General features: G+C 46.9%; 1 protein-coding gene across 5 annotated transcripts in view; it reads right to left on the minus strand.

Annotated features, from left to right (window-relative positions):
- Window positions 1-675: 675 nt before the first annotated feature.
- The window catches only part of nbeal2 (neurobeachin-like 2), a 130,421-nt gene continuing 112,854 nt past the window's right edge, over window positions 676-18,242 (minus strand). For 4 of the 5 annotated variants that reach the window (XM_071395897.1, XM_071395895.1, XM_071395894.1 and 1 more), the window contains 17 exons: window positions 17,329-17,424; window positions 16,481-16,605; window positions 15,968-16,108; window positions 14,943-15,073; window positions 13,505-13,614; window positions 13,239-13,356; window positions 12,852-12,949; window positions 10,692-10,805; window positions 10,277-10,363; window positions 8,806-8,915; window positions 8,030-8,202; window positions 5,580-5,674; window positions 5,298-5,414; window positions 4,789-4,950; window positions 4,322-4,470; window positions 3,958-4,093; window positions 676-3,048 (listed from right to left, as the gene is read on the minus strand). In XM_071395897.1, the coding sequence (XP_071251998.1) occupies window positions 2,941-3,048; window positions 3,958-4,093; window positions 4,322-4,470; window positions 4,789-4,950; window positions 5,298-5,414; window positions 5,580-5,674; window positions 8,030-8,202; window positions 8,806-8,915; window positions 10,277-10,363; window positions 10,692-10,805; window positions 12,852-12,949; window positions 13,239-13,356; window positions 13,505-13,614; window positions 14,943-15,073; window positions 15,968-16,108; window positions 16,481-16,605; window positions 17,329-17,424 (2,070 nt within the window). In that variant the 3' untranslated portion in view covers window positions 676-2,940. Of the gene's footprint in view, window positions 3,049-3,957; window positions 4,094-4,321; window positions 4,471-4,788; window positions 4,951-5,297; window positions 5,415-5,579; window positions 5,675-8,029; window positions 8,203-8,805; window positions 8,916-10,276; window positions 10,364-10,691; window positions 10,806-12,851; window positions 12,950-13,238; window positions 13,357-13,504; window positions 13,615-13,638; window positions 13,655-14,942; window positions 15,074-15,967; window positions 16,109-16,480; window positions 16,606-17,328; window positions 17,425-18,242 lie in introns of those variants that run through there. The other variant, XR_011674523.1, reaches the window with a different exon arrangement.

The following is an 18,242-nucleotide window of genomic DNA, read 5'->3' on the forward strand; positions in this document are numbered from 1 at the left end:
GTGCCCCTGGCTATCCGTAAATTAAAACAACAAGACAATTGTGCCATCTGGTTTGCTTAATTTAAGGAATTTAAAATTATTTTTACTTTTGATACTTAAGTAAAAGGCTAAAAGTATTTGGTTTTAAATATACTTAAGTAGTATTTTACTTTCGCTTAAATCATGACAATTGAGTACTTTTTCCACCACTGTAAAATTGCGCGACTAAGATCTCCTCGGCAAAAACGTAAAAATGAATGACAGATTTCTTAAATTATCTTAGATTAATTCTGATTATTTTGAGGAAGTGTATGCTGGCTACGGCGTCTCAAAATGGACAAACAGTACTATTTCTATTTTTTCAAGCGAAGGTCTTTTAGGTGTGTATGCGAGCACACACGTTCGGTCTTTAGATACATTTTTCATTTTCCCCATTATCATTTAAGGTTAGAATCTGGGGGTGGAATCTGATCCTAGATCAGTGTTTAGGGGCAACTTCTACCTGGAGTTCTTTATTCAGCAGTAGTGTCCTGGGGCTCAGGGACTGTGGTGTGGGACACAGACCTGGCTTCAAATACTACTTTTAATCTTTTAAATATTTTGAGCGTTTGCTCTAGCCTGCCAGGAATGTCAAATGGCGTTTCCCATTTTGGGACTATTCTATTGGTCCATCAAATCAGGCATGCTCAATCAAGCTCAGATAAAGTATTTTTAATGATTCTGCACAGTATTTGAACCCAGATCTGGTGAGAGATCAGTCAGGAGGTTAAAAGTGGATGAACTGATTATGAAAACAAGTCAGAGTTCCATAGGTCCTATTCCCTATATAGTGCACTATTTTGGACCAGGGCCAATAGAGAAACTATTGACAATAGACAATAAAGCAAACAGACACGTATCATTTCTGCAGGCATTTCAGGCACACCTTTTTCAATAAAACCCAGAAGTTCTGTCAACATCACAGCCAGATCATTAACATAGACATGTAATAATAATGCATTACCATATATTGTGACCCTTGACCTTTTAAACACATAGCATAGCGACACTAAAACAACCATCAAAGTTACAGCAATATTAACCTCGTTCCCAGGCTCAAGTGTTACTGAGAGAGCCGGAATGGTGGAAAAGATCACAGCAATATTCTCTCTTTTTCTCCAAAATTCACTCTCCATCCAATCACAGATTGCAGTCGTTAGTCGAGACTAGAGACGTTAGCTGGTAGATGCCATTTTGTTGCCATTGCATTTCCCCAACAGTTCCCTTTTGTCTTTGTGACCGAGTCCCAAATGCCACCATATATGGGGCCCTGGTCAAAAGTAGTGCACTACACATGGTGCTATTTGGGACGCTTCCTTTGCGTCTCTGCCATCCCAACATGACAGTGCATAACAATAGTCTCTCTCCAACCCATACGGCAGATAAAGGGGGGTTTTCACAGGAAGTACATTCCTCTACTGGCTAGTTGGGAGCCCAAGTCTATCTTTCCACCCATGTGTTCTACAGACACCACGACTGCGTCTCAAATCGCAGTGCAGTGCTTTGGACCGGAGCCCTGAGCAAAAGTAGTGCACTATAATAGGGGAAAGGGTACCATTTGGGACACAGACAATCTCTAGTTCAAAAGGGTTCAACTCAGTGCTGTCTAACAGTTTACCAACAATATGACCGTTAGTTACAAGTGATGCAGATTTGGTTGCCGAGGACACGCAGGTCCTTACGAAGACTGGAGCTACTGTAAAACACCGGCCTGCTACAGGAGTACAAGTGATGGACAGAGCAGGAGGAGGGAGGGAAAGATGGCAGGCAGACGAGAGACCCCAAAAAGAAGGAGGGGGATCATCTCATCTCGTGCCAATCAGTGCTGGAGGAAAAGATGACAGGCACTTTTCAGTTACAACAAGTTAGAAACAATAACAACAGCTACAGTCAGGTTTTCTCTGCTGGAAAATAGTATCTGTGTCAGGAGTGAAGATGAAGACCACCGACAAACTAAATGAGTCATCAATTAATGCAACACACCAGGAACACATCAGGAACACATCAGGAACACACAAAACCAATCAAACCAATCATCTAAAGCAGTAATGTGACATACAGATGCTATATGCCGAACATGTCATAAAACATCTCTTCTCTCCTATTTAAGGCAACAGTGATTCATTTGTGGTGAACATCGCCATCCATCATGTGACAATACAAACCGCACATACTGTCTGGACCACTCCAAACGGGTTATTGCATTTTATTTTCAGCAGGATTGCACACATGTAGAGAGAGAAATCCCACCCTCTAGTGGTATACACTGGTACTTCACCATGGAAATCTCTTGCAACTTTAATAGTTTTCAAGTTTCAAGGAGTTTTAGACAAGGTGCCATTGCCACACAACTGGCCTTGGAACAACCCAGTAAAAGGGGTCGGAAGCCACATAAAACAGAGTCTCCTCTCTTGTCTACAAAACACGAGTAATCTTTGGAATGATGCCTTTTTAAAAATAGAGTATAAAACCACCTAAATCAAAAAATATTTTATTTTTCCTTTTGTAGAAAAAAAAGCCTTGGTTTATCGTGTCTCTCTCGGAGAGCTCAGAGGCTTGAACCTATAGAGGTTTGGACCCATAGAGGTTTGGACCCATCAAGGTTTGGACCCATAGAGGTTGAAGAGGCCGTTTAACAGTCAATCAGTCCAGTAAAGTTCTGGGTGGGCTTTCTGACGCCAACATCCAGGGTCTCTACTCCCTTCATTCTGATCCAGCAAATCCACTGCTGGTGGGTAGAAAAAGGTCTGTGTCCCAAATGGCGCCCTGTTCCCTATATACTGCTGTACTTGACAAGAACCCAATAGGCACTATATAGGAATAGGATGCCATTTGGGTGGCGGCCATCAACCAATAACCAAGCCTCGGGTGAACCTCACAGGCTACGATAATATTGCCTTCCGTATGTTTTCATGGCGACCCTCACTTCCCAGAAGTCTCAGTGGGGTTGTATTCTGTCTCTCCTGAGGAAACCTGAGAGATTCGACGCGTTGAGCCCCACAGCCGACGGGAAAACTGACCCGAACGTACCTACAGGAGAGATACAGAGAGATACAGAGAGATACAGAGAGATACAGAGAGAGAGAGATAGAGAGAGAGACAGAGAGAGATAGATACAGAGAGATACAGAGAGACAGACAGAGACAGAGAGAGAGAGAGAAAGAGACAGAGAGATACAGAGAGATACAGAGAGACAGAGAGAGACAGAGAGAGAGAGAGGAGAGAGACAGAGAGATACAGAGAGAGATAGATACAGAGACAGAGAGAGAGATACAGAGAGAGACAGAGAGATAGAGAGAGATACGGAGAGAGAGAGAGAGAGAGAGAGAGAGAGAGAGAGATACAGAGAGAGATAGATACAGAGACAGAGAGAGAGATACAGAGAGAGATAGAGACAGAGACAGAGAGAGAGATAGAGAGAGAGAGATACAGAGAGAGAGAGAGAGAGAGAGATAGAGAGAGAGAGAGAGATACAGAGATACAGAGAGAGAGAGAGAGAGAGACAGAGAGAGAGATACAGAGAGAGAGAGAGATACAGAGAGAGAGAGAGAGAGAGAGAGAGAGAGAGAGACAGAGAGAGAGAGATACAGAGAGAGAGAGAGAGAGAGAGAGAGAGAGAGATACAGAGAGAGAGAGAGATACAGAGAGAGAGAGAGATACAGAGAGAGAGAGAGATACAGAGAGAGAGAGAGAGAGAGAGAGAGAGAGAGAGAGAGAGAGAGAGATAGAGAGAGAGAGAGAGAGAGAGAGAGAGAGAGAGAGATAGAGAGAGAGAGAACAGATCACACTGAGCATGTGTTGAAAGTAGGAGAATGTAACTATCAGGGATGTTATTGAAGTAAAGATAATCTTGTTATCATCTAACATGAATTCCAGATGGGATAGAAGGTCAGGAGCAAGTTGTTCTGGAACAGCGTGCATTAGGGAAGCAGACGTTACCTCCTCTGGTTTCCCAGCCCCCACCACGATGAGCTTTCCATCCTGCAGGCCCACCAGGATGTGGCTACTCTCTCTGGTCACCGACACACTCCTCACAGCCACCTTCAACGGCAGGGGAGACACCGCCAGCGCCAGACTGACACACACACACACACACACACACACACACACACACACACACACACACACACACACACACACACACACACACACACACACACACACACACACACACACACACACACACACACACACACACACACACACACACACACACACAGATGAATGAATGCTATGGAAGGTGGTGTAGTCTAATTGAAGTGTGTGCTGATGATGGCCATACACACTGTGTTGTATGTCTCACCTGCACAGGTGTCTGATGTGTAGGTTTCCCTGCTGGGTCCCCAGGATGATGTACTCAGGGACCAGGTAGAGAGCTGTCACCTCTTCCTCCAGGCTGACAGACGACAGCAGACAGCCGTTCACAGAGTAAACATGGAGGGAGTACTTCTCCTTTAATACAGGACAGAGAGAGAAGAAGGAAGAGGGGGGAGACAGAGAGAGAGAGAAGAAGGAAGAGGGGGGAGACAGAGAAAGAGAGAAGAAGGAAGAGGGGGGAGACAGAGAAAGAGAGAGACAAAGCGAGGGAAGAGGGGGGAGACAGAGAAAGAGAGAGACAAAGTGAGGGGAGGGGGGAGACAGAGAAAGAGAGAGACAAAGTGAGGGAAGAGGGAATTATTGAGAGCGATACAATGAAATCAAATATAAATACAGTTGATTAGTGTGTGTGTGTGTGTGTGTGTGTGCGCACATGCAAATGAATGTGTGTACCTTTCCAGCAGTGCGTCCCTCCAGGGCAGTCTGTACCACGATGTGCCCCTCCATGCCCACCTGCAACTCAGTGACCTGGGCAGGCAGGCAGCTGTCACCGGGCGGACGCAGGGTACGGAGGAACTGGCCACGACGTACACTGTGGATTATCAGAGTACCATCCTGAGAGAGAGGGAGAGGGAAAGAGAGAGCGAGAGAGAGAGAGAGAGAGAGAGAGAGAGAGAGAGAGAGAGAGAGAGAGAGAGAGAGAGAGAGAGAGAGAGAGAGAGAGAGAGAGAGAGAGAGAGAGAGAGAGAGAGAGAGAGAGCGAGAGAGAGAGAGAGAGAGAGAGAGAGAGAGAGGGAGAGGGAAAGAGAGAGCGAGAGAGAGAGAGAGAGAGAGAGAGAAAGCGTAAGAAACCAAATGTGACAGTCTACACCCTGGATAATTTCACTCAAACTGGAATGAAGGGCTCTCTCAAATCCCAGATTTCCCCTTTAACACACCATATCTGACCCCTGACCTCTCACCTTTGACCCAGAGACAGCCATGTCCAGCTCGGTGCTGATGGCCACACAGGTGACCTCCTGGTCGTGTCCACAGAGGACCTGCACTGGACGAGGAGAGAGACCACTGGAGAACTCACCCTGGGAGAGGAGAGAGGGAGGAGGGGGGGAGAGATTAAACCTTTTGGACTCTCCATCAGAAGACCATTTTACAGAGAAAGTAGAAATATGAAGATAATTAGGAGATCATTTGTACCCTGCTTATTCTACTAGTGCCACTGTGATAGTGGAAGATGAAAGTCCTACCTGCTGTAGAACCTGCCACACGATACAGGATGTGTCTCTGGAACCAGATATGAGGTAGATACCACAGAGGTCCAGAGCCAGACATGTCACCACGTCTACAGGACAGACAGGACAGACAGGACACTCATCACTATCAGACATGTTACCACGTCTACAGGACAGACAGGACACTCATCACTATCAGACATGTTACCAGGTCTACAGGACACTCATCACTATCAGACATGTCACCAGGTCTACAGGACAGACAGGACACTCATCACTATCAGACATGTTACCAGGTCTACAGGACAGACAGGACACTCATCACTATCAGACATGTTACCAGGTCTACAGGACACTCATCACTATCAGACATGTTACCAGGTCTACAGGACACTCATCACTATCAGACATGTTACCAGGACAGACAGGACACTCATCACTATCAGACATGTTACCAGGTCTACAGGACAGACAGGACAGACAGGACACTCATCACTATCAGACATGTTACCAGGTCTACAGGACAGACAGGACACTCATCACTATCAGACATGTTACCAGGTCTACAGGACAGACAGGACAGACAGGACACTCATCACTATCAGACATGTTACCAGGTCTACAGGACAGACAGGACACTCATCACTATCAGACATGTTACCAGGTCTACAGGACAGACAGGACACTCATCACTATCAGACATGTTACCAGGTCTACAGGACAGACAGGACACTCATCACTATCAGACATGTTACCAGGTCTACAGGACAGACAGGACACTCATCACTATCAGACATGTTACCAGGTCTACAGGACACTCATCACTATCAGACATGTTACCAGGTCTACAGGACACTCATCACTATCAGACATGTTACCAGGTCTACAGGACAGACAGGACACTCATCACTATCAGACATGTTACCAGGTCTACAGGACAGACAGGACACTCATCACTATCAGACATGTTACCAGGTCTACAGGACAGACAGGACACTCATCACTATCAGACATGTTACCAGGTCTACAGGACACTCATCACTATCAGACATGTTACCAGGTCTACAGGACACTCATCACTATCAGACATGTTACCAGGTCTACAGGACAGACAGGACACTCATCACTATCAGACATGTTACCACGTCTACAGGACAGACAGGACTCTCATCACTATCAGACATGTTACCAGGTCTACAGGACAGACAGTAACTCTCATCTCCATCTGGACAACAGAAATTACAATAGAACTATGTCATCTCTTTGGGGGCTGATCTAGAATCAGATCCCCCTGTCCAAGTAACCTTACTGATCTAGAATCAGATCCCCCTGTCCAAGTAACCTTACTGATCTAGAATCAGATCCCCCTGTCCAAGTAACCTTACTGATCTAGAATCAGATCCCCCCCCTGTCCAAGTAACCTTACTGATCTAGAATCAGACCCCCCCCCCTGTCCAAGTAACCTTACTGATCTAGAATCAGATCCCCCCCCTGTCCAAGTAACCTTACTGATCTAGAATTAGACCCCCCCCCCCTGTCCAAGTAACCTTACTGATCTAGAATCAGATCCCCCCCTGTCCAAGTAACCTTACTGATCTAGAATCAGATCCCCCTGTCCAAGTAACCTTACTGATCTAGAATCAGATACCCCCCTGTCCAAGTAACATTACTGATCTAGAATCAGATCCCCCCTGTCCAAGTAACCTTACTGATCTAGAATCAGATCCCCCCCTGTCCAAGTAACCTTACTGATCTAGAATCAGATCCCCCCTGTCCAAGTAACCTTACTGATCTAGAATCAGATACCCCCCTGTCCAAGTAACATTACTGATCTAGAATCAGATCCCCCCTGTCCAAGTAACCTTAGTGATCTAGAATCAGATCCCCCCTGTCCAAGTAACCTTACTGATCTAGAATCAGATCCCCCTGTCCAAGTAACCTTACTGATCTAGAATCAGATCCCCCCCTGTCCAAGTAACCTTACTGATTTTGATCTAAAAGGCTAAACTGATCCTAAAACTCTTACTCTGACAAAATTGGAACATGGTCTCCTCTCCTCTCCATCCGTCCTCCCTCCCTCCCCGTCCTCCCTCCTTCCCTCCCTCCCCGTCCTCCTGTCCTCCCTCCCCATCCTCCCGTCCTCCCTCCTTCCCTCCCTCCCCGTCCTCCCATCCTCCTGTCCTCCCTCCCCGTCCTCCCTCCCTCCCATCCCGTCCTCCCTCCTTCCCTCCCTCCCTCCCCGTCCTCCCGTCCTCCTGTCCTCCCTCCCCGTCCTCCTGTCCTCCCTCCCTCCCATCCCGTCCTCCCTCCTTCCCATCCTCCTGTCCTCCCTCCCCGTCCTCCCTCCTTCCCTCCCTCCCCGTCCTCCCGTCCTCCCTCCTCCCTCCCCTCCTCCGTCCTCCCATCCTCCTGTCCTCCCTCCCCGTCCTCCCTCCCCGTCCTCCCATCATTATCTTGTAGCTCACCGATGTGTCGGCAGATCCTGCCCACCAGTTTGCCCTTTCCCAGCTGGGTGACTCGGAGGCTGCAGTCCCAGTGTCCTCCACTGAACAGCAGACGGCCATCGTTCGACACCACCAACACCTGTGTTCTGAGATCTACCCCTGGGGCGAAGAGACCGCTGAGGAACCGCTGGGTCCTGCAGGAGGGAGGAGAGAGAGCCAAGAGCGGAGGTTGAGTAAACCTAGTAATGATTTACAATAATGGGCCTTTAACTGAAGGAAAAGAGAGGTTGTTGAAACCAAAATGTTTCTATAGTTGTGTCATGTTAATATAAACAAATGGTGATTTGTCCTTTAACATTTTCCAGCAGAAAGATGTTGTTTATTAATGAAAAGGAACTCAAGTGTTTCCCATTCAGACTAATCCCAATAAGACACATGTTTATCGGGCCAGTGCAGCTCTAACGCTCCAGCCTCATAAAACACAGACTTCTCCATCCATTTAAACTTGTGCTTTGAAGTCACATGAATAAAAGCAAGCAGCTGAGCTGGGGACCAGATGGGATGGCTACACACTACACAGTTTGAGTCCCAAATGGAACACTGTGCCCTATTTAGCCCACTCCGTTTGACCAGAGCCCATAGGGTCCTGTAGGGCACTATATAGGGAATAGGGTGCCATTTGGTATGCAATACACTGTGTGTGGTGGGGTCCTCCTTATCCTTCTCTCTGTGTTTAGAGTGGGATTTACTTTTTGTTGTCATTTCTTGGCAGGCATTCTGTAGGGCCACTAACTTACTTGGGATTGGCCACGGTGGGGTCCTTGGTGAAGGTGAAGTAGTTGGCGATGTTCTTATCGTAAGGCAGCCAGCTGTGGGTCCCAATCAGACCGTTAGAACTCACTGTCACCTACAGGGAAGGAAGAGAGCAGAGGGAGGGAGACAGTCAAAAGAAGTCCCATACTGAACCCGGGTTAAACAATTCTGGTAACTTTCCCCCAAATTCCTGGGTTTTCCAGAAGTCCTGATAAGAGCATTCCCAGACTCTTCATCATTCCAGGAGTCTACCAACTGGGATTTCTGGTTAACCTGAGAAAGTTACCGGACTTGAGCAACCCTGTGCTGCACCTCTGTATCTCTTCAGCCAAGCAGAAATGTCCAAACCCTTTAGCACACCTTGTTGAGTGTGAATGTGTTGTTCCATGTAGCTGTGTTGAGTGTGAGAGAGGCTGGTGTCAGTGAGGTATCAGTGTGTCCCTTCTCTAGTTTGTCTCTTTGTGTGTGTGTGTGTGTGTGTGTGTGTGTGTGTGTGTGTGTGTGTGTGTGTGTGTGTGTGTGTGTGTGTGTGTGTGTGTAATAATTTGGTGCTTATACAGTATTTGTCCTATTTCACACATTAACAAGTGTGTATTAATACCATGTGTGAATTAGAAAAGTGTTTTTTACAGATCCCCACTCCCCCTGAGACACCCTGGGAGAGGGAGGTCACGGCCAGCGTCAGCCATTATCAACGGAGACTGTCGTGGAAATTCAGTACTGAGAGAGATTTGGCCATTTCTTCAAACAATCATCTTGATTTAATATTGATTAATTACTGCAAATAATGAGGCCGGTTGACCCCTCCCCCCCAACCCCCACACTTGAGTGTTGGACCGAGTAACCTAACCGTTACACAAATGCAGAACACTATGTATAGCTGACAGTAACAATGCTCAGTCATGGTTGGTTCAACCCCCCTCATTCAGACCAAGGAGCATCATAAGCCACTCTGGGTTCATCCTGACGTTATCTGCACGTGGGTTGTTGTCTTAATCCCTTCCTGGCTTAGTTTCCCAGATGCACGGATGATTTAGAGACAAGGAGGGATTGTTCTACCTCTAAACTATCTCTAGTAAAACACTTTCTTGTCTATGTAATGCAGTCTTTAACTCATTTGTCAACTCAAGCCATCTCCAGTGACGATACGCCCAGATTAGCTGCAGGGAACTAGAGTGGAGACCATAAAAACACAGACACTATAACAGGACAGAAATATCCTCCTATTTGTTAAGTATTAATTGCTAACTATTAATATCAAACAAATCAGGTAAATGTGTAATTATTTTAATCACAAGGACCTGGAGCAATTAGGGTTAAGTACCTTACTCAACGGGACATCGACAGATTGACGGCTCGGGGATTCGAACTAGTGACCTTTCAGTTACTGGCCCAACACTCCAACCGCTAGGCTACCTGCTGCCTGTGTGTGAGTGAGTGAGATTGTGTTCTCACCAGTACGTCAGAGCCCTGGATGATAAAGGAGCGGTTCTGGTTCCTGGGAACCACCGCCTGGACCAGAGGTCGCCCATCACACACCACCTAGGAGCACACACACACACACACACACACACACACACACACACACACACACACACACACACACACACACACACACACACACACACACACACACACACACACACACACACACACACACACACACACACACACACACACACACACACACACACACACACACACACACACACACACACACACACACACACACACACACACACACACACACACGATCAACATTTGAATACTGAAGTGGTGATTGTCATTTTAAATGTAGGGGCTATGATATAGACTGCTAGAGAAACTTTATGATTCTGATGAAATATAGGAGAATGATTCCTCTCTTTACCTCCTTAAAAGGGCGTAGTTTGTCGAGCTGTTCAAACAGGTTGGGGGGTAGAGTGTCCATGCGGGCCTGCCTCCTAGAGGCATTCTCTGATGACATACGAGGAGGGTGTGGCTCCTAACAAGAAAGGAAGAAAGAGCACACTGGGTCAGTCAATGTCCCACTGAGGTACTAGCTACAGACACCCAGACAGCTAGCTACATATACCCAGACAGCTAGCTACAGACACCCAGACACCTAGCTACAGACACCCAGACAGCTAGCTAGCTACAGACACCCAGACAGCTAGCTACAGACACCCAGACAGCTAGCTACAGACACCCAGACAGCTAGCTACAGACACCCAGACAGCTAGCTACAGACACCCAGACAGCTAGCTACAGACACCCAGACAGCTAGCTGCAGACACCCAGACAGCTAGCTACAGACACCCAGACAGCTAGCTACAGACAGACACCCAGAAAGCTAGCTACAGACAGACACCCAGACAGCTAGCTACAGACAGACACCCAGACAGCTAGCTACAGACAGACACCCAGACAGCTAGCTACACACACCCAGACAGCTAGCTACAGACAGACACCTATATAGCTAGCTAAAGACAGACAGCTAGCTACAGACAGACACCCAGACAGCTAGCTACAGACAGACACCCAGACAGCTAGCTACAGACAGACACCCAGACAGCTAGCTACAGACAGACACCCAGACAGCTAGCTACAGACAGACACCCAGACAGCTAGCTACAGACACCCAGACAGCTAGCTACAGACACCCAGACAGCTAGCTACAGACACCCAGACAGCTAGCTACAGACAGACACCCAGACAGCTAGCTACAGACAGACACCCAGACAGCTAGCTACAGACAGACACCCAGACAGCTAGCTACAGACAGACACCCAGACAGCTAGCTACAGACAGACACCCAGACAGCTAGCTACACACAGACACCCAGACAGCTAGCTACACACACCCAGACAGCTAGCTACAGACAGACACCCATATAGCTAGCTAAAGACAGACAGCTAGCTACAGACAGACACCCAGACAGCTAGCTACAGACACCCAGACAGCTAGCTACAGACACCCAGACAGCTAGCTACAGACACCCAGACAGCTAGCTACAGACAGACACCCAGCTACAGACAGACACCCAGACAGCTAGCTACAGACAGACACCCAGACAGCTAGCTACAGACAGACACCCAGACAGCTAGCTACAGACAGACACCCAGACAGCTAGCTACAGACACCCAGACAGCTAGCTAAAGACAGACACCCAGACAGCTAGCTAAAGACAGACACCCAGACAGCTAGCTACACACACCCAGACAGCTAGCTACAGACAGACACCCAGCTACAGACAGACACCCAGACAGCTAGCTACAGACAGACACCCAGACAGCTAGCTACAGACAGACACCCAGACAGCTAGCTACAGACAGACACCCAGACAGCTAGCTACAGACAGACACCCAGACAGCTAGCTACAGACAGACACCCAGACAGCTAGCTACAGACAGACACCCAGACAGCTAGCTACAGACAGACACCCAGACAGCTAGCTACAGACAGACACCCAGACAGCTAGCTACAGACAGACACCCAGACAGCTAGCTACAGACAGACACCCAGACAGCTAGCTACAGACAGACACCCAGACAGCTAGCTACAGACAGACACCCAGACAGCTAGCTACAGACAGACACCCAGACAGCTAGCTACAGACACCCAGACACTAGCTACAGACACCCAGACAGCTAGCTACAGACAGACACCCAGACAGCTAGCTACAGACAGACACCCAGACAGTTAGCTACAGACAGACACCCAGACAGCAAGCTACAGACAGTCAGATTCACAGACTGATAAACAGTGTCATTCAGTCAAAAACACACACACACACACACACACACCAGGAGTCTAAACACTCTACTCTCCAGACTCAATACAACCATTCCCTCTGGTTTATGGAGTGAGACTATAAATTGAGGGAGTGTTTAAAAAATCAAGCAGGACTGTAAATGTAATGTGACAGGGGTCAGACCTTGAGACACACACACACACACACACACACACACACACACACACACACACACACACACACACACACACACACACACACACACACACACACACACACACACACACACACACACACCTTGAGTAGTTGACAGGGCGTCTGTCCAAAGTTACTGATGATGCCCTCCAGGGCCTTGCGCTCCGTCTCATTGGCTATGGCGTCCAGATCCACCGCACCTACACAAAATAACAGAATAGAATAAATAGAACAGAAGTCTATTATGCAACTCTGATATGGAAATGTACCTAGTACACATTGTGGTGTCTGAGTGAGGACGGAGGGAAGAGCTCTCTCACCCACTCCTATTCCTCATATCACATTGGGAGAAGGTGTGAGTCTCAAATTGTACCCTTTTCCCTATATAGTGCACTACTTTAGACTAGGAGCCATAGGGCTTTGGTCAAAAGTAGTGGCCTATATAGAAAATAGGGTGTCATTTGGGACTCAGCCCTTCTCTCTCCTTACCTTCATAGGTGCAGTAGTAGAAGACATTGAGAGCCTCCACCGCCTCCTCCCCTCTCTGCTTGCAGCCAAAGATCAGATCAATCCACTCATGGAGGTGAGAGGACACGTGTTCACACTCCTACACCATATTGAGGGGAAAATGCATTTGTAAAAGGAAATGTATTTGATTACTTGATTAAGATGTGTCCAATCAGAGAGTGTAGCATGGCTGTGGGGGTTGCACCAGCGTTTCCCATAGATTATTTTTTCCAGGCGGAAGGCCTCACCAGAGCTTTCCTGTGTTTCCTGATGAAGTCTTCTCTAGACGAGGCCCATTGTGGCAACAGAACATCAGCCACATCGTTGTGGGTCATCTGCAGACTGCCCAGGTCAAACCCTGCAGTAAACACACACAAACACAGTCAAACCTTCCTCAGCTACGTAAACAGAGTATCCAACATTTGGTAGGTTATGAGGCTCTATGAAACACTATGATATATTTCTGTTGTGTTGATATACTGTGTAAGGAATGACTTGTGAATAGGGATGAACTTAACATCGTTCCATTCCACTTAGGATGCTTTCAGAAATACACTCTGGAAATCTACTCAGATTATAGAGCACTCTGGTTTGACAGTTCCCAGAGTGCACTTTGACACTCCAGAGTGAGTTCGCTAACACAGCAGCCTTCGTCTTCCTCATGTGAAGAGAACACAGCCATTGTCATCCTCATGTGAAGGGAACAAAGCCCTAGTCTTCCTCATGTGAAGGGAACACAGCCCTAGTCTTCCTCATGTGAAGGGAATACAGCCCTAGTCTTCCTCATGTGAAGGGAACACAGCCCTAGTCTTCCTCATGTGAAGGGAACACAGCCCTAGTATTCCTCATGTGAAGGGAACACAGCCCTAGTCTTCCTCATGTGAAGGGAACAAAGCCCTAGTCTTCCTCATGTGAAGGGAACACAGCCCTAGTCTTCCTCATGTGAAGGGAACACAGCCCTAGTCTTCCTCATGTGAAGGGAACACAGCCCTAGTCTTCCTCATGTGAAGGGAACACAGCCTTAGTCTTCCTCATGTGAAGGGAACACAGCCCTAGTCTTCCTCATGTGAAGTGAACACAGCCTTAGTCTTCCTCATGTGAAGGGAACACAGCCTTAGTCTTCCTCATGTGAAGGGAACACAGCCCTAGTCTTCCTCATGTGAAGTGAACACAGCCCTAGTCTTCCTCATGTGAAGGGAACACAGCCCTAGTCTTCCTCATGTGAAGGGGACACAGCCTTCGTCTTCCTCATGTGAAGGGAACACAGCCTTAGTCATCCTCATGTGAAGAGAACACAGCCTTCGTCATCCTCATGTGAAGGGAACACAGCCTTAGTCTTCCTCATGTGAAGTGAACACAGCCCTAGTCTTCCTCATGTGAAGGGAACACAGCCTTAGTCTTCCTCATGTGAAGGGAACACAGCCTTAGTCTTCCTCATGTGAAGGGGACACAGCCTTCGTCTTCCTCATGTGAAGGGAACACAGCCTTAGTCTTCCTCATGTGAAGGGAACACAGCCTTAGTCTTCCTCATGTGAAGTGAACACAGCCTTAGTCATCCTCATGTGAAGGGAACACAGCCCTAGTCTTCCTCATGTGAAGGGAACACAGCCTTAGTCTTCCTCATGTGAAGGGGACACAGCTTTCGTCTTCCTCATGTGAAGGGAACACAGCCTTAGTGCTACTCACCGTTGATGTTCTGCAGGAACTCTGGGAAGTAGAAGAACTCAGGGATGAGCTCTTTGACGTCAGCGGGGCTCTCCATGCGAGCCTGCCAGGCTGCTGCTACAGAGTGGAACTGTCGGTCTGCACAGTCAAACCTGCAACACACACGGCCAGGAACCACACTGTTCAAATGGAACAGGCACACACACACTCTGAAATGTTAGGTTCATACCTTACACCCTCATACAACTTCAAACACCACCACCCTCCCTTCCACAGCTCCATACACCCTGATACACACTTGTGTCTTCAAACAACCCAATATACACCCACACACACACCCCTGCTGTACCTGCCGCTCTGCAGCTGGATGTGGAGGGTGGTGAAGGGTTACTGTACCTGCAGCTGGATGTGAAGGGTAGTGAAGGGTTACTGTACCTGCCGCTCTGCAGCTGGATGTGAAGGGTAGTGAAGGGTTACTGTACCTGCCGCTCTGCAGCTGGATGTGAAGGGTAGTGAAGGGTTACTGTACCTGCCGCTCTACAGCTGGATGTGGAGGGTAGTGAAGGGTTACTGTACCTGCCGCTCTGCAGCTGGATGTGGAGGGTAGTGAAGGGTTACTGTACCTGCCGCTCTGCAGCTGGATGTGGAGGGTAGTGAAGGGTTACTGTACCTGCCGCTCTGCAGCTGGATGTGGTGGGTAGTGAAGGGTTACTGTACCTGCCGCTCTGCAGCTGGATGTGGAGGGTAGTGAAGGGTTACTGTACCTGCCGCTCTGCAGCTGGATGTGGAGGGTAGTGAAGGGTTACTGTACCTGCCGCTCTGCAGCTGGATGTGAAGGGTAGTGAAGGGTTACTGTACCTGCCGCTCTGCAGCTGGATGTGAAGGGTGGTGAAGGGTTACTGTACCTGCAGCTCTGCAGCTGGATGTGAAGGGTAGTGAAGGGTTACTGTACCTGCCGCTCTGCAGCTGGATGTGGAGGGTAGTGAAGGGTAACTGTACCTGCTGCTCTGCAGCTGGATGTGGAGGGTAGTGAAGGGTTACTGTACCTGCCGTCCTGCAGCTGGATGTGGAGGGTAGTGAAGGGCTCCATACGGATCATGTAGTGCATGACTCCTGCAGCGTTAGAGTAGTGTGTTCCATAGTGGAACTTATCTATCGTGCCCGTTGAGTCCTCAAAGCTCTCATACCTGATCAGACAAGACAAAATGATTCAAATGGTACCCTGCATTAACAGGAACAACAATGAATTCAACATGAAACACAGGCAGTAACACAGTGTATTTAGTGGAGCATGTAGGCTGTGTATAATACTGGTCATAATAAACAGACTCAATGCAGAGAACATAAAACATATACTAGGATAAGCTTGGTGTTTTAACAGAACTGGAGATGATCGGGTCTGCGTCCCAAATGGCATCATCTTCCCTACATAGTGCACTACTTTTGACCAGAGCCACCTATTCCCTGGTTATAAATAGTGACATAGTGTACATAGAAAACAGGATGCCATTTGGGACACAGGCCTGGAGTTCTCTGTGCGAGGTTACTGCAGTACTCACTTCTCCCTGACGTTCTGTGCGTGGCGGGGGTTGACTACTCCGATGGGTTTGGACAGGTCTCTGAACGTGGCTGGGTTCTCCAGGTCCAGATCTGGAGAGGTGTAGTCACTCAGCACCCATGGGAACTGGACACAACCCAACCCAGGGACACCATTAGATTAGACTGGACTACAGCATGAATGCTGTTCGCTCATTTGTTCCTGCATTCATTCATAGAATCAATGATTAATTTGTTTGTTTATTCTTCTGTTCATTCATTCATTCATAGATTCAATGATTCATTTGTTTGTTTATTCTTCTGTTCATTCATTCATTCATAGATTCAATGATTAATTCGTTTGTTGATTCTTCTGTTCATTCATAGATTCAATGATTCATTTGTTTGTTTATTCTTCTGTTCATTCATTCATTCATTCATAGATTCAATGATTCATTTGTTTGTTTATTCTTCTGTTCATTCATTCATTAATTCATAGAATCAATGATTCATTTGTTTGTTGATTCTTCTGTTCATTCATTCATTCATAGATTCAATGATTCATAGATTGTTGATTCTTCTGTTCATTCATTCATTCATTCATAGATTCAATGATTCATTTGTTTGTTTATTCTTCTGTTCATTCATTCATTCATTCATTCATAGAATCAATGATTCATTTGTTTGTTGATTCTTCTGTTCATTCATTCATTCATTCATAGATTCAATGATTCATTCGTTTGTTGATTCTTCTGTTCATTCATTCATTCATAAATTCAATGATTAATTTGTTTGTTGATTCTTCTGTTCATTGATTCTTCTGTTCATTCATTTCCTTCCTCCCTCCCTGGTTTCCGGGACAGGGACTTACCACAGGGTACTGAGACAGGTCGTTGTAGGTACGTCCAGAGATGGTGTTCAGTTGCATCAGATATTCAAAGTTGGAAATCTCTCTGCATACCCATCTCTAATGACAAAACACAAACAGTTAGCTTCCTCTCTGCATACCCATCTCTAATGACAAAACACAAACAGTTAGCTTCCTCTCTGCATACCCATCTCTAATGACAAACACAAACAGTTAGCTTCCTCTCTGCATACCCATCTCTAATGACAAAACACAAACAGTTAGCTTCCTCTCTGCATACCCATCTCTAATGACAAAACACAAACAGTTAGCTTCCTCTCTGCATACCCATCTCTAATGACAAAACACAAACAGTTAGCTTCCTCTCTGCATACCCATCTCTAATGACAAAACACAAACAGTTAGCTTCCTCTCTGCATACCCATCTCTAATGACAAAACACAAACAGTTAGCTTCCTCTCTGCATACCCATCTCTAATGACAAAACACAAACAGTTAGCTTCCTCTCTGCATACCCATCTCTAATGACAAAACACAAACATTTAGCTTCCTCTCTGCATACCCATCTCTAATGACAAAACACAAACAGTTAGCTTCCTCTCTGCATACCCATCTCTAATGACAAAACACAAACAGTTAGCTTCCTCTCTGCATACCCATCTCTAATGACAAAACATAAACAGTTAGCTTCCTCTCTGCATACCCATCTCTAATGACAAAACACAAACAGTTAGCTTCCTCTCTGCATACCCATCTCTAATGACAAAACACAAACAGTTAGCTTCCTCTCTGCATACCCATCTCTAATGACAAAACACAAACAGTTAGCTTCCTCTCTGCATACCCATCTCTAATGACAAAACACAAACAGTTAGCTTCCTCTCTGCATACCCATCTCTAATGACAAAACACAAACA

The sequence above is a fragment of the Salvelinus alpinus genome, chromosome 4 (assembly GCF_045679555.1).
Source record: "Salvelinus alpinus chromosome 4, SLU_Salpinus.1, whole genome shotgun sequence".
In the NCBI taxonomy this organism is placed as follows: domain Eukaryota; kingdom Metazoa; phylum Chordata; class Actinopteri; order Salmoniformes; family Salmonidae; genus Salvelinus; species Salvelinus alpinus.